This window comes from Carcharhinus amblyrhynchos, chromosome 14, assembly GCF_965287045.1.
Source record: "Carcharhinus amblyrhynchos chromosome 14, sCarAmb.v2.hapA, whole genome shotgun sequence".
In the NCBI taxonomy this organism is placed as follows: Eukaryota; Metazoa; Chordata; class Chondrichthyes; order Carcharhiniformes; family Carcharhinidae; genus Carcharhinus; species Carcharhinus amblyrhynchos.
The window spans coordinates 47,728,844-47,743,355 of record NC_137337.1 but is presented as its reverse complement, the minus strand read 5'-3'; the positions used below and the strand labels follow the sequence as shown (position 1 = coordinate 47,743,355).

Genomic DNA, 14,512 nt, shown 5'->3' with positions numbered 1-14,512 from the left:
TTATTTAGTCTTACTTAGCTATTCTGATCAAATATTATTTGCATTGATGTAAAACCAAAGTAATTGATTACGTTTTCTTGTACCATCAATCAGAAACAAACTGTATACAATTTTAATATGCTTTGCAAAAGCAAAATACTGCTAATGCTGAAAATGCTGTAATTTTTTTCAGTCAAATCGTATAATTTCAGAGCGACCAATGCGTGCATGGTTTTGGGTTGAATGTGCCTGAAACATTCTGCAACAATGACCCCAACAATTATCAAGGTATTTCCTTGCTAAGTATCTTGGGGGAGGTTTTTTTTTTGCTCGTGTTGCTCTGTCCAGATTGCTGACCCTAGCATCGTGCATCTGTTCTGAGTCTCAGTGCAGCTTCAGAGCTGACAGATCAACAATCAACATAATTTTCTTACTTTGGCAGTTACAGGAGAAGTGCTGCAAGCAGTTCAGGCCATCTACATTGCCTTCATTGACCTTAGCAAGTCCCTAAATGTGTTAGTTTGAAGACTCCATTTTATTCAGCTTTTAATTTAAACACCTTGCAAGTATTCCTGTTTATTGAGGCAAAGGAGAACATCAGTCGACTCTCTTTAATTCATTCAACTATTTCTTTCTTTATTTAACACTTCAGGTACCAACTGTCAACTGAAATTTAATTCTCAACTGAACATCAATTTTAATTATTTGAATGAAAATAGATACTACTGAGTTTAGGAAAAACATTGGCCAAGAAATGGATCTTCTCTGAGGAAAATTCCTTCAGGGCACATGCTTCTCACAATGCCAGCAACAATGCTGTAGAGACTAATCAAACAAAAGACTGCACGTGTCTTTTATCCACAAATCCTCCACTTGTTTCCAGAAGATTCTCCCAGCCAATTGTGTATTCAGAAACCGATCATGTGGCTTGAACATCCAATGGAATTACTTGTGAACAATGCCATTACGCTTACTTTACTTGACATGTACCACACAATGGCAATATAATTCAATGCCACAATGTCTGTTCAAATGTAAACTTCCCTTATTTAGTCAACACAGGAAGCTTCAGATCACAGCTCCCAAACCAAAGCAACTTTATGACCTGCGTCTGGTTTTAATTACAAGTTGACCAAAAATCCCAGCATGCTTAACCCTCAGCCAGAACAGCCACTATTGCATTATTGTTAAATAATTTGTAGCCATTCTTTCTCAGTCTGTAGTCTCTATTGCAGAAAATAGACTGAACTCTTGGGTGTCATTTCTTCTTTCTACAAGAATATGTAAAGTTACAATGGAGCATCATTAGATGATTTTAAGATTGGCAGCAGTGTAAAGCAGATCTGCTTTTTGGTGCTAACACCTTGCACATTCTTCTTGTTATTATATGCTTATGGCAAATCAGGGGAGGGTTTTACCTGCATATCAGAGTTAACTGTAAGTTGGTCAATTTGGCAAGATGGCATGCCAAGACCAAAGTGCGTAAAGTCCTAATCTTGCAGTATCTTTTAAATCAGGTCTTTCAGGCCTGCAAGCAGTTTGGACTGACAATCCACATCAGGGAAACTAAAGTTATGGGCAAAATGTAGAAATTCCACTTTCCATCAACGTTGACCTCCTGAGTGAGGTTATCATTGACAGCTTGGATCAACAATCATCAGCAACCTGTCCCTTGATGTCACAATTAGCATCAGGATTGCCAAGACAGCAGCTGTTGTATCAACATTTGAGGCGAGTTTGGGCCAACAATGAACTCACCAAAAATAGAAATCTTTGTTTGTTCCAGGCTTGTGTTCTCACTAAGATGAACTCAAATTACTGTGGATGCTGGAATCCGAAGTAAAAACAGAAAATGCTGGAAAACTCAGTAGGTCTAGCAGCATCTGTGGAGAGAGAGCAGATAACATTTCAAGTCAGACTTGCTGAGAGTTTCCAGCATTTCTGTTTGTGTTCTCACCAGCCACCACCGCCCCCCCTCCCCAAAACAGTAGTGAAGCTTGGATAACTTGTGCAACACAGTAAGAAGTCTCAGAACACCAGGTTGAAGTCCAACAGGTTTATTTGGTAGCAAAAGCCACTCGTTTTCAAAGCGCTGCTCCTTCATCAGGTGAACACTCACCTGATGAAGGAACAGCGCTTCGAAAGCTAGTGGCTTTTGTTACCAAATAAACCTGTTGGACTTCAACCTGGTGTTCTGAGACTTCTTACTGTGTTTACCCTAGTGCAAGCCAGGAAAAGTGGCTGGACAGCACCTACCTCCACTGTCTTAGATGATCAGCCTAAAGATGTGTAGGGTAGATTGATTGGCCGTGCTAAGTTGACCCTAGTGTCGGGATTGGTGGGGTAAATGTGTGGGGTTACAGGGATAGGGTCTGGGTGGGATTGTGGTTGGTGCAGACTCGATAAGCCAAATGGCTTCCTTCTGCATTGTAGGGATTCTATGATTCTTCTATGAATATTAGGTATCTACTGACAGGGCAGAGTACCAAATATGAAGTACAGTAGCATGCAGGAATGCTCAGCTTGTTTATCCCTTTTAAGCTAGCAGGGACTGCATTGGCTGAGTCATATGCTCTGGATGCATGATAGCTGAATTCTCAGCTCTATGTACTTTGCTTTTGGCATAAGACCAACAGGTTGCCCATGTCTGAGATACTAGGACAGTGGCAAATGAGTCCTCAAGTTGACCAGGGTCAAAGTTTGTGTATAGGAAGTCCTTGCTGCTGACTGCAGTGCATGGTGACAAGCAGTCAGGCAGTGTGTGGAAAAATCAGAGGAAAAGAGAAACAACTGGATGGTGGGAAAGGAAAGCCCAGAAGAAGGAAAAAACATTAGTTGACCTCTGGCCAATTTTACTCATCTGTACCAGTTGTTAAAGAAATTGTTATTCATGAGTCAGCCTCAACAACCACAATGCTCAGTGCAGAAATGACATAAACCTCAGGCCTCCTGTGACTGATGAATGCATACTAACCATTACTTTGTGTGCTCTTAGCCTAACCAATAAGGAAGAATGTCTTGTGCACAAAAGCACTAACAAGCCAGAATCATTTATTATTCCAGTGTAGATGTGCCCCATTTCAGTCAAATTTCCTGTTATGGGATACTTACCTTGAGATAGTGCAATACAAAACTGAGCCTGCTTTTCATGTGCGTCCTATGAATTTGAACAGTTTGTCTTTCCTACAGCTCTACAATGTTATACATGTGCGTATTCGGTCTGCATATCCAGCTTGTGTAAGATTGGTTGCTGATACTTTAATATTTAACAAAGTACATTCCTACTTGTCAATTGCCAAGTTGACAAAGTTATGTTTAGTGGAAAATTTATCGTAAGAGTCAGGCTAGTTTATGCTCAGTGCAAATTACAAAATATTAGTTCTTGCTTTTGCTCAGAGGTTATGAATAAATTACTCTATTTTCTCTCTTTCAGCAAGTTTATTTTAGTGGCCTGATTACATTAGTGATCTGATTTCATCACTTTTTCCTGCTAATGTTGCTACTTTAAATAGTTAACTAATTATTCTATTATTATTGTAGCAGCTTAATAACTTGCATAATATTTACAGAACAGAAACAGGCCCATTGACCCGATAGATCCATGCCAGTGCTTAAGCTCCTCCAAACCGCTTCTTAGTCTGTCACCTAACTGTATCACCATCATCTTTCTATATTCCATAGATTTAACAATTCATGTACTTAATTTACCACCCCTTAAATACATCTATCAATGCTAAGTGCTAGTGAGTTCTACATTCTTAAAACCTTATGGATAAATAAGTTGCTCCTAAATTCTTTGAGCTTATTAGTGATATCTTGTATTTATAGCCCCCTTCCTGTGGTTTCCACCACCCCTGCAAGGGGAAAGGTCTACTCTGTATCTGCCCTTTAATCAAAGTCTGCGTTTTCTCTTTCTAGAGACAAGAGCAACAGGTTGTTCAAATTTTCCTGATGGAAGAAACCTCAGTTTTGTTATTGTTTTACCAAATCCTTTTTGTACTTTCACAGATGTTTCCTATACTATTTTGTATAAAATGAGGCCAGAAATGTTTTCTGTATTCCCAAGTGTGCTGTAACCATAGAACCCTGCTTTTCAATTCTGTCTTGAGAAATGAACCACAGCGCTTTGTTTTGCCTTCTAATGGCCTTATTGACCTGCATCTCCTCTTTTTCTACCAAAATGTTCCATCCCTCACTTATCTATATTGCTGTTCAATTTTCAATTATACATGCATTCTGAAGGTTTCATGATGCTGTCTTATCTTTTATCACAGTACTCCTCTGTGTCAACTGCATCACCTGCTCGATTTCATACTTGAATTTTTAAATTGTACTTCACATTCATGAAGTGCAATTTAAATCATTGGAACACAACTTCCGACCTTTGCCACCCCAACCACCTTTAACTATTCTTTCTGTTTTAGAGTCCGCTTGCTAGCCGTTTGTTTGTCCTCTTACTCTATCACTTGTCTTCTCAGTCCAGATGTAATTATCTTAGGTACAAGTCTACTATGTGTACTTTATCAAAGGCCTTTTGGAAATTTAAATGTGTTTCATCTACTGTATCACGTTTTCTATTCTTTCTATTTCTTCAGATAATTCAGTAAAACTGTTTAAACATGACCTATTTTGAAATCCACGCTACTATCCTTTGTTATATTTTTCTGTTGTGCCTTTGAGTAAGGATTCCATTACATTTCCTACCACCAACATCAAGCTAATCAGTATATAGTTCACTGGGCTTCACCCATTTAATTATAGACATCACTTTTTCTAATGAATATTAGAAAAATATTCTAATATATTCCCTTTTACTAATGAATTTACATACATAATAGTGCCTCTGGCTTCCTTTTAACTTTTTAAGTATGCTCACATGCAATCCATTCAGACCAGGAGTTTCATTTTCTCCAAGTTGGATTTAATTTATCACTTAACTCTCCTTATCTCCTGGTACTTACTTAATGCTTCAGCCGCATCTGACATTTACCTGTGGACTTATCTAGTGTAGCATATCCCTTTGTTAATTTTTCTTTTGTTATTTGTGTCAGGGAATACTTTACTGTTTTTGTATTCCTTGATAATTTAATTTTAACATTTTTGCTTCCCTAGTTTTTTTGACTTCTTCCTTAAGCATTTCATATTTGCTTTTCTCATTCGTGCGTTTCACTATTTTTTTTGTTTCAGTTTCATTGTTTTTTTTAATGCATCCATGGTATGTCATTAAGGATTAAGTTTTTTTTTGCATTTAACTTGTGTAAAACATTTATGATTTCCTGGCCTTTAGCACTGGAGACATTGTGCAAAAATCACATGCTGTCTGCAGGGTGGGAAAACAATATGTGAAGGAAAACTACCCTGTGGCTGATCTGCCAGCCAGTCCATAGCAGCATTGGCAAGCTAGCCACACTCCTGGCTGCTGTTCTGTGCGACCTGCAGTTGCAGGGCAATTGTGAAGAAAAGTGCCTTTAATTATGCACTTGAAATTCAAAAGAAGTTAAAGATATAAAAATATGCTCACAGCTTATTACATGGAACAAAATTTGTTGTTTTTTTTTTTGCTGCCTGTATCAACTTTATTTCATTTTGGGATACAGAAATATTTACTGCCCTACATTAATGTTTGACCATTGTAAAACCTTAGCCCTGATGATTTTTATAATATTGAATGGATGCGAAATATATTTGTACCACTGTGGCATTATGTGTAATTACGAGATTTGTGATATCTGAACTAGAAATGCATATTATCAAGATAGTGGAGTAGTTTTTGGTTAATCCAAATTGGGAGTTATTCATGCAAAATTAATATATCTCTATGCTTTGGGCTATTATGTGGCATAATTAATCTAAATTTCATTATTAACTATTCTAATTCTTTTTCTTTTACTCGTAGAAAACTCTGAAGCAAATGATTTGAAGCCATTCTTTGATCAAACATATTCGCACATATACTATGTTTTCTTCGAAAATTTTGTAACCATTGAAGCCAGCCTAAAGCAAAAAGGTAAGGATAAAACATTTCAAGCTCTTGCAAAGATAAATGATGGAACTAATTAAGACTCATTTTTTTGGAAGATAAGAAGAAGAATGATACATTGGACTGTGAGTATTATTATTTATGCTTTTAATGAAAACTAATCTTTATTTCTAAATCTGTAAACCAATCATCTCATGTTCATTTTTTCTGTTCTGCTTTGTGTATTTTTGTTTTTCTAAGAATTGTGTTATAGTCCAGGTCAGAAACTCCAAAGTTTTAAGAAGTCAGCCTAAATCATAAGTTATGCACTTTGAAATTTGGTATGGGTGAACATAAGATGTTTCACTCTGGGTATGATTCAAGTGACCCACTAGGGAGCTTTTATCAAAGTTTATTTAAGAATACATAAGAACATAAGAAATAGGAGCAGGAGTAGGCCATCTAGCCGTTCGAGCCTGCCCCGCCATTCAATAAGATCATGGTTAACACACAGAAAATTAGCTAGAACTTTTACCAATTACAAGCCAGAAAAGAAACCCATGATATTGTTTAAACCGTAACAGCTCAGTGTACTTATTAGGGGGTCTTACAATGGTTTTCTTGTTGTATTTAAAAAGTATTGTTTCCCTCAAGCAGCCAAACAAAGGAACAGAGTGATTTCAAGATGAACTTTACTATAACTAGCTACAGGACCCAGAATGTCCATTCAGGGCACGAGAGTAAAAGAAATTCAGAAATACAAAGACAATTAAAGTCTCAGCTTTGATTACAAGTAATTAGTATATACCAATAAAAAGAATAGAAGTTGTCTCTATCCAGTCATAAAAGGCTACATCATATGAAAGTAGTTTTTAAAACCAATCACAATCACCTTATACTTGCTTAATTATAGTATCCAATTGACATAAAGTTTTTACTTGCCTCAACTGAGTATTGCTTTCCCCTATCTTGGGCATTCTAACTGTTCCTGGTTATTAGAACATGGATCAATCCCTTGTCCAATGAGATATCATATGTAATGAGCTATGCCCAGATTAATGACCTTGGTGTCTTTCAAGGTTCTTATAAAAAGATCTTTGTTTTTCATAGCAACTTGTGTGATATTTTTAAACTTCTTCTGTGACTGTTAACTTTTCAGTCCCCCCTCTTTGGCCTTTTGGGTGATCACCCAAAAAGGCCAATAGGATGTTGAAAATACCTTTCCAAATCCTTCAGTTGGCCCGTTGTCCAGATGTCAAGAGGTATCCGAAATAGTTTTGCTGTAAATTTGGCTTCTGACATTCCAATTTCTTCCTTAAAGGAGAGCCATAGGAGTATAACGAGGTACTGTCAGTGCCGGCAGTTTAACCAATTTTCTTTGGTAACAGTACATTATGGTGGCCCATAATAACATTACCCCTGTCACTATAGTCATCCCCATCCTGATTATTTCCCACCAATTGGTCAGGCTATTGTGGGACTGTTGGCCCTTTCAGAACTGTTCCAACCAAACAAACCTTCTTATAGATATACACCTGTCCTGGGTTTAGCACACAAAATAAGAATGCTCGTATGATGTTGGATCTTGCAGCTCTGCATCACTTGCTGTAAATTAGTCCTCTGGGTGGAAAATTGAAACTCTGACTTCCCCATCCTGGAGCTCCCAACACCCCACAAGGTATCGATAGAGCCACTGCTGGCCTCTAGCTTTTAGCCAATAAACTACTTCAAGAGACAGAGGCACTCCTTGCCTCTAATTACTAGCCAGCCAGCCACCAAGAGCTAAATTTCCAATACCAGGAGAAGAGACAGAAATACTTCTTGCAGTCTGGAGTCCAACAGCTTCTAACTAACCAAACTGAAAGTGAATCCTGGGATTCCTCTGAAGGAAGCACCTGACCATGACCTGTCAAGGCCTAATGTATGCCTTCAACTGACATCACTGCAACAATACAAAAAATACAGCAGAGAAACAGGATCAAAATATATTCCATAAAGGCACAGTAGCATCACAATTAATAATCTCTACAGTCCTTGGATTTATTTTACCTTATTGTTCCTTTGATTTGTGAGTAAAATTGACATGAAAAGTAAACTATTTGATTTGCTATTGTCAGATATATTGGAAAACAGTGAAAATATTGTTTCTTGCACACTATACAGACGAAACATTCAGACTTTTGTATCTTTTTCCCAATGGAAGAGATATGTCCAAGGTGCGTGGTGTCCTTGATTATGCTGGTTGCATTACTGAGACGTAGATGGAGTCAGTGGGTGGGAGTTTGGTTTGTGTGAAGGATTGGGCGATGTTCACAATCATTTGTAGTTTCTTGTGGTCTTGGTCAAAGCAGGAGTCATGCCAAGCTGTGACACATCTGCAAAGGATGCTTTCTATGGGGCATCTGTAAAAATTGGTAAGTCATAAAGGACATAAGAACATAAGAAATGAGAACGTAACAAATAGGAGAAGGAGTAGGCCATCTAGCCCTTCGAGCCTGCCCCGCCATTCAATAAGATCATGGCTGATCTGTCGTGGCTCAGTTCCACATTCCCACCCTCTCCCCATAACCCTTAATCTCCTCACTTATCAAAAACCCATCAACCCGCATCTTAAAAATATTTAGCGAGGCAGCCTCCACCACTTCAACGGGCAGAGAATTCCAGAGATTCACCACCCTTTGAGTGAAGAAGTTCCTCCTCAACTCCATTCTAAACCGCCCCCCCTTTATCTTGAGGCTGGTCCTACTGTCTTTTCTGAGCGGGAAGAGTCTCTCCACCTCTGACATGCTGAACTTCCATAGCCTTCTGAGAAAGTAGAGGCATTGGTGGGCTTTCTTAATTATAGTGTTGGCAAGGAGGACAGGTTATTGGTGATCAGAACACCGACAAACTTGAAGCGCTCAACCATTTCCACTTCATCTCCATTGATGTAGACAGGGGCCTATCCTCCACTGTGTTTCCTAAAGTCGATGATTCTCTCCTTTGTTTTATTGACATTGAGGGAAAGATTATTGTCATTGCACCAGTTCACCAGATTCTCTCTTTCCTGTACTCGTCTGACCATTGTTTGAAATCCGACCCATGACGGTGGTATCAATAAGGTGCCTCACGTAAGGTTACTGCAGAAGGTTAGGGTACACGTAGTTGGAGGTAAAGTGTTAGCGCGGATTGAGGATTGGTTATCTAACAGGAAGCAGAGAGTTGGAATCAATGGGTGCTTTTCTGGCTGGCAGTTGGTGACTAGTAGAGTCCTGCAGGGATCGGTGCTGGGGCCTCAACTGTTTACCATTTTCATAGATGATCTGGAGGAGGGGGCTGAGTGTAGGGTAATAAAGTTTGCTGATGACACGAAGATGAGTGGAAAAGTGAATTGCGTGGAGGGCACCGAAAGTCTGCAGAGAGATCTGGCTAGGCTGTGAGTGGGCGAGGACCTGGCAGATGGAATATAATGTTAGCAAATGTGAGGTTATCCACTGTGGTAGAAATAATAGTAAGAGGGATTATTATTTAAAGGGTGAAAAGCTGCAGCATGCTACAGTGCAGAGGGACTGGGGGTCCTTCTGCACGAATCGCAAAAACCCAGTCTGCAGGTGCAGCAGGTGATCAAGAAGGCGAATGGAATGTTGGCCTTTATCATAAGAACATAAGAACATAAGAAATAGGAGCAGGAGTAGGCCATCTAGCCCTTCGAGCCTGCCCCGCCATTCAATAAGATCATGGCTGATCTGTTGTGGCTCAGTTCCACTTTCCCGCCCTCTCCCCATAACCCTTAATCCCCTCTCTTATCAAGAACCCATCAACCCGCTTCTTAAAAATATTTAGCGAGGTAGCCTCCACCACTTCAACGGGCAGAGAATTCCAGAGATTCACCACCCTTTGAGTGAAGAAGTTCCTCCTCAACTCCGTTCGAAACCGCCTCCCCTTTATCTTGAGGCTGTGTCCCCTAGTCCTACTGTCTTTTTTGAGCGGGAAGAGTCTCTCCACCTCTATCCTATCCATCCCATTCATCATCTCATACGTCTCAATGAGATCTCCCCTCATTCTTCTAAACTCTAACGAGTACAAGCCTAGTTTATTCAGCCTCTCCTCATAGCTCAATCCCCTCAACTCCGGTATCAGCCTAGTAAACCTCCTCTACACTCCCTCCAGGGCCAAAATATCTTTGCGCAGGTGCGGCGCCCAAAACTGCACACAGTACTCCAGCTGCCATGAGGGGGATAGAATATAAAAACAGGGAGGTCTTGCTGCAACTGTACAAGGCACTGGTGAGACCGCAACTGGAGTACTGTATGCAGTTTTTGTCCCCTTATTTGCGAAAGGATATATTGGCCTTGGAGGGAGTACAGAGAAGGTTCACCAGGCTGGTACCAGAGATGAGGGGGTTAGCTTATGAAGAGAGATTGAATAGACTGGGTCTGTACTCGTTAGAGTTTAGAAGGCTGAGGGGAGATCTTATAGAGACTTACAAGATAACAAAGGGGCTAGATAGGGTAGAGGTAGAGAGATTCTTTCCACTTAGAAAGGAAAACAGAACTAGAGGGCACAGCCTCAAAATAAACGGGGGGGGGGGCGGCGGCAGTTTAGAACGTAGTTGAGAAGGAACTTCTTCACTCAAAGGGTGGTGAATCTCTGGAATTCTCTGCCCATTGAAGTGGTGGAGGCTACCTCGTTGAATATATTTAAGTCACGGGTAGATAGATTTCTGAGAGTCTGATCTGGAGTAATTTCACTTCATGCTAGTAGTTTTATCAGTGTCTCGTAGCTCTGACTATCTGGAATTTCTCGAACAGGGGCAGTCACTTTCCATGGGTTAGTTTTCACCTTCTAGCCTGTTAAGTTGTGTAAACACTGCCATAATCAGTGGGTGTTCATGTGGCTAGCCTGGGTCTCTAGCTTGGCCCAGTACTGTCTTTTGGCAACTTTGATAGTTCTCTGTAAGTTGGATCTGAATTTCTTGTGTAGGTCAGGGTCACCTGACTTGAACACCTCATAAGCAGTGGATGTTCCTGTTCATCCATGGTTTCCGGTTGGGAAATACTTAAATTTTCTTTTTTGGCACATAGTCTTCTCAACATTTACAATGAAGTCTGTTACTGTAATGGCATATTCATTTAGGTTGGTCGTTGTGTTGTTGAATATTGACCAGTCCACCAGCTCGAAGCAAAGCTGTAGGAGATCGTCTGCTTCCTCGGACCAACATTGCATGACTTTCATTATCAGGTTCCATTTTTTCAGTTTCTGCTTGTAAGCCAGGAGGAGGAACACAGCTTTATGGTCTGATATGCCAAAGTGTGGATGGAGGATAAAGCGGTAGGCATGTTTGATGTTTGTGCATCAGTGGTCGAGGATGTTTGGGCCTCTGGTGGGACAGGAGACGTATTGGTGATATCTCAGTAGGACACTCTTGAGTTTGACCTGGTTGAAGGCACCAGCCATAATGAGCAAAGCCTTGGGATGTTTCATTTCAAGACCATTTGTAGAGGTACTTGTTTCATTCAGCGCAGTCTTCACATTTGCATGGGGCGCAATGGAAACTGCTGTCGGGATAGTGGAGGTGAACTCCCTCAGCAGGTAGTAGGGGCAGCATTTCAATATCAGATATTTAGATCCAGGGAGCTAAAACTCGCCAGTGTTGCCACATCTGAGTTCCAAGATGTGTTGATTGTAAGACAGACCCATCTCTCCTAGCCTTGCCCGAGTTCTCCTTGTGGTCCATTCGGTGGATTGAGAAATCCTGCAGTTGCAGAGCGTGGATTCGTGAAGCAGCAGTAATCACTTCTCCATGAAACAGAGCACACAGCAGTCTCTTAGTTACCTTTGAAAAGCGAATCTGGCTTTAAGTTTGTCTAGCTTGTTTTCAAGTGATTGGACATTTGCCATGAGTAAGCTGGGGAAGGGGATCTTGGGATTACTTCGTTTCATGATGTATGATGAGAACCTTGGCTTTGCTGAGCTTTTGTCATTTTGTTTGGGCTACGGCATTAAAAAAAGTAAACCCAGTGAATCTGAGGAGATTGTGGGGGAATGTTTGTGTTGTCAAAGTATGATATCACAGGAAAACAGCCAAGTGACTGGTGAATACTTTGATTGTTATCTTCAAAATGAGTTAAATTTATTGGTATTGTAAGGTTTACTGACAGTGGTAAATGTTAATGGAAGTAGCAGCGTTTATTCATAAATGCATAATAAAAATTACAGCACAGGTGATTTGTTGCAACTGTGCACTCCTGGACACTGGTGTGATCCAAGAAAAACACAACTTTACTAAATGTCTGTGGCTTGAGGAGCTTCAGCTTTGAGCTATTGATCTGGGGGTCGAGCTGCATACACTGATGCATTAGGGAGGGGGAAAATTACATTTTCTACCAGGAGGCAGTCACACTCCTTAGAATAGGGTGTTCTGGTTTGCCTTTTGGTCAGAGACAGGGTGTTGTGACTGAGTGTGAAGCAGGTATGAGGACTCATAGGAGCAGCCTTTGAAATTGTCCAGCTGATTCAAGGTTCCTGCAACCTGGATGGATGAAAGCAGTGGCTGCAGGGTGGATGAGCACCTAAACATTGCACTATGGTGCAAGAAGCTATTCAAGCTGAGGGAATCAATAGGAATGTAGTGGTGATTGGGAACAGTATGGCTAGGCGTATGGACACAGTTCTCCGCAGCTGAGAGCGAGAGTCCGGATGGCTGTGATGCCTGGTAGCATTAGGGACACCTACTGTGGTCTGGAGAGGGGCTTGCAGTAGGAAGGTGAGGATCCAGTAACTATGGTCCACATGGGTACCAGTGACAGTGGGTACCAGTTTTGGCCTAGTCCTTTATTTCTAAATTTAATCAAGATCGTTTCAATTTTGTAGTTTTTTTTAATAAATGAATATAGTTGAAGAAACAACACAAGTAATTTCGACAACAGCTATTCTCTGATCTAGTTTTGTGGATTGAACTTTTGTGGTATGTTCTAATTCAGACATTTTACACAATGTTGCTTAAAATGCAAACTTTTTTTGTTTGCTAACGGAATATTTAATTGTTAATTTCTAGTGTTCAGCCTCAAGTTGTTTGACATCTCTTTCACGGAGCAAGTTAGAGTCTTTCAAAAGCTGCTAATTTCTTTAGTGCAAGAGAAACCTAATAAATCAGCAGCAGATTGTTGAATCATGGTTTATGAGTGCATCTTCTGATGCATGCAGCTGTCTTCCAGAGAAGCAATTCAGGAAATTGAACAATTGGCATTTCACGCTACCAAATTTCATTTTCAGTTGATAGTATATGGAAAGCTGGCACATGGATCAATACACTCATTATTAACTATTTTAGTCTGGGTTTAATGGCACACAAATACTTTTGACACTTGATTCTGACAGATGATTGTAATGGTTCCCATACAGGAGCCTCTTCCATCTTCATTCTGTGCTACTTTTGCATCATAACAATGTGTGCAACATATGAAATAAGACCCTGGTTCTAGCATTATGCAGTGTGGGAGTAGGAAACCACAATTCTGCAATATCTTAATGATATAGACGTGAGTGCACCATCAGAGTGTTTCCTGAGAAACAGTCAAGCTAAGCTACACGCCCTTGCTCATTTCATTCTTATGTTCCAGCCATGGCTCTGTATAGCGAAAGCAAATTAACTGAAGCTGCAAAGTGATTTTGTACATTAAGACTTAAGATAAACATGTGGGGGAAGAATATGCTTGCTATAAATCCATGTCAAAGAAATAGATACTCAAACTATTGCAATGCGTTAAGAATTATTGTGTAAATGATTTATTTGATATATAAGCATGCAGTATTAAAGTCTAGAATAACAAAATTAAAATGTACAACTCATTTGTCACCCATTTAAGCTCAAAATTGCATTTGCTCATAATTGTTTTGAAGATAATACTTTGAAAACAGAGTAAATTGAGAAAAAATGAACTTATTTTAATATTTTTGTAAAAAATTAAAATGTTAAATTTTAATATTTAAATATTTTCTAAACCTCGTGCCCGTTCTACATGAGGTAGATTGAATGTGGCAGATAGTATTGAAAGGTGGGAGCAAGATATTTATGTTATGGCTTATCTGTCTGTTTCCTGTGAATAGTTTGACCAGAGAGGGGATGGGAAGAAAAGTATTTGTATCCCAGGTAATCAGACATGGCATCTGATTTGAACTCCGTCATCTTTACAGTAGACTATGAAGAGGTACAGGTCAGCAAGCGCACTGACATTCTGTCCTTGAGTTTTATGGCAAAAGTACCTATCTTCAGTGTCTCTTTTAAGAATGTTTTCTCGCTAAGATAGGATAACTTTCCATGCAAAATTGCAATTGGGAGCTATATGGTCTTGGGGATGTTGAGAACCAGATGAAATATTTCATAATGGGAACTGTATGTGCTACTGTCGAACTATAAAAACTTGACTTTTCATTCGAGACTGATAGTTACAACTTTTTTTTTAGAAATAAGCATGCTAATCCTTTTTGCTTTTCATTCAATATAAAACCTTTTCTGTTTTTATTAACTGGTCATAATACAGAAATTAAAATTTGATGCGTATTTTGGTATAAGGACATTCCTTTATTGATTTA

General features: G+C 39.7%; 1 protein-coding gene across 6 annotated transcripts in view; it reads left to right on the top strand.

The window, feature by feature from the left end:
• Positions 1–14,512, top strand: part of ralgapa1 (Ral GTPase activating protein catalytic subunit alpha 1) — a 247,344-nt gene that overhangs the window by 18,041 nt on the left and 214,791 nt on the right. For all 6 annotated transcript variants that reach the window (XM_080202818.1, XM_080202821.1, XM_080202820.1 and 3 more), the window contains exon 2: positions 5,876–5,986. In XM_080202818.1, the coding sequence (XP_080058944.1) occupies positions 5,876–5,986 (111 nt within the window). The remainder of the gene's footprint in view (positions 1–5,875; positions 5,987–14,512) is intronic.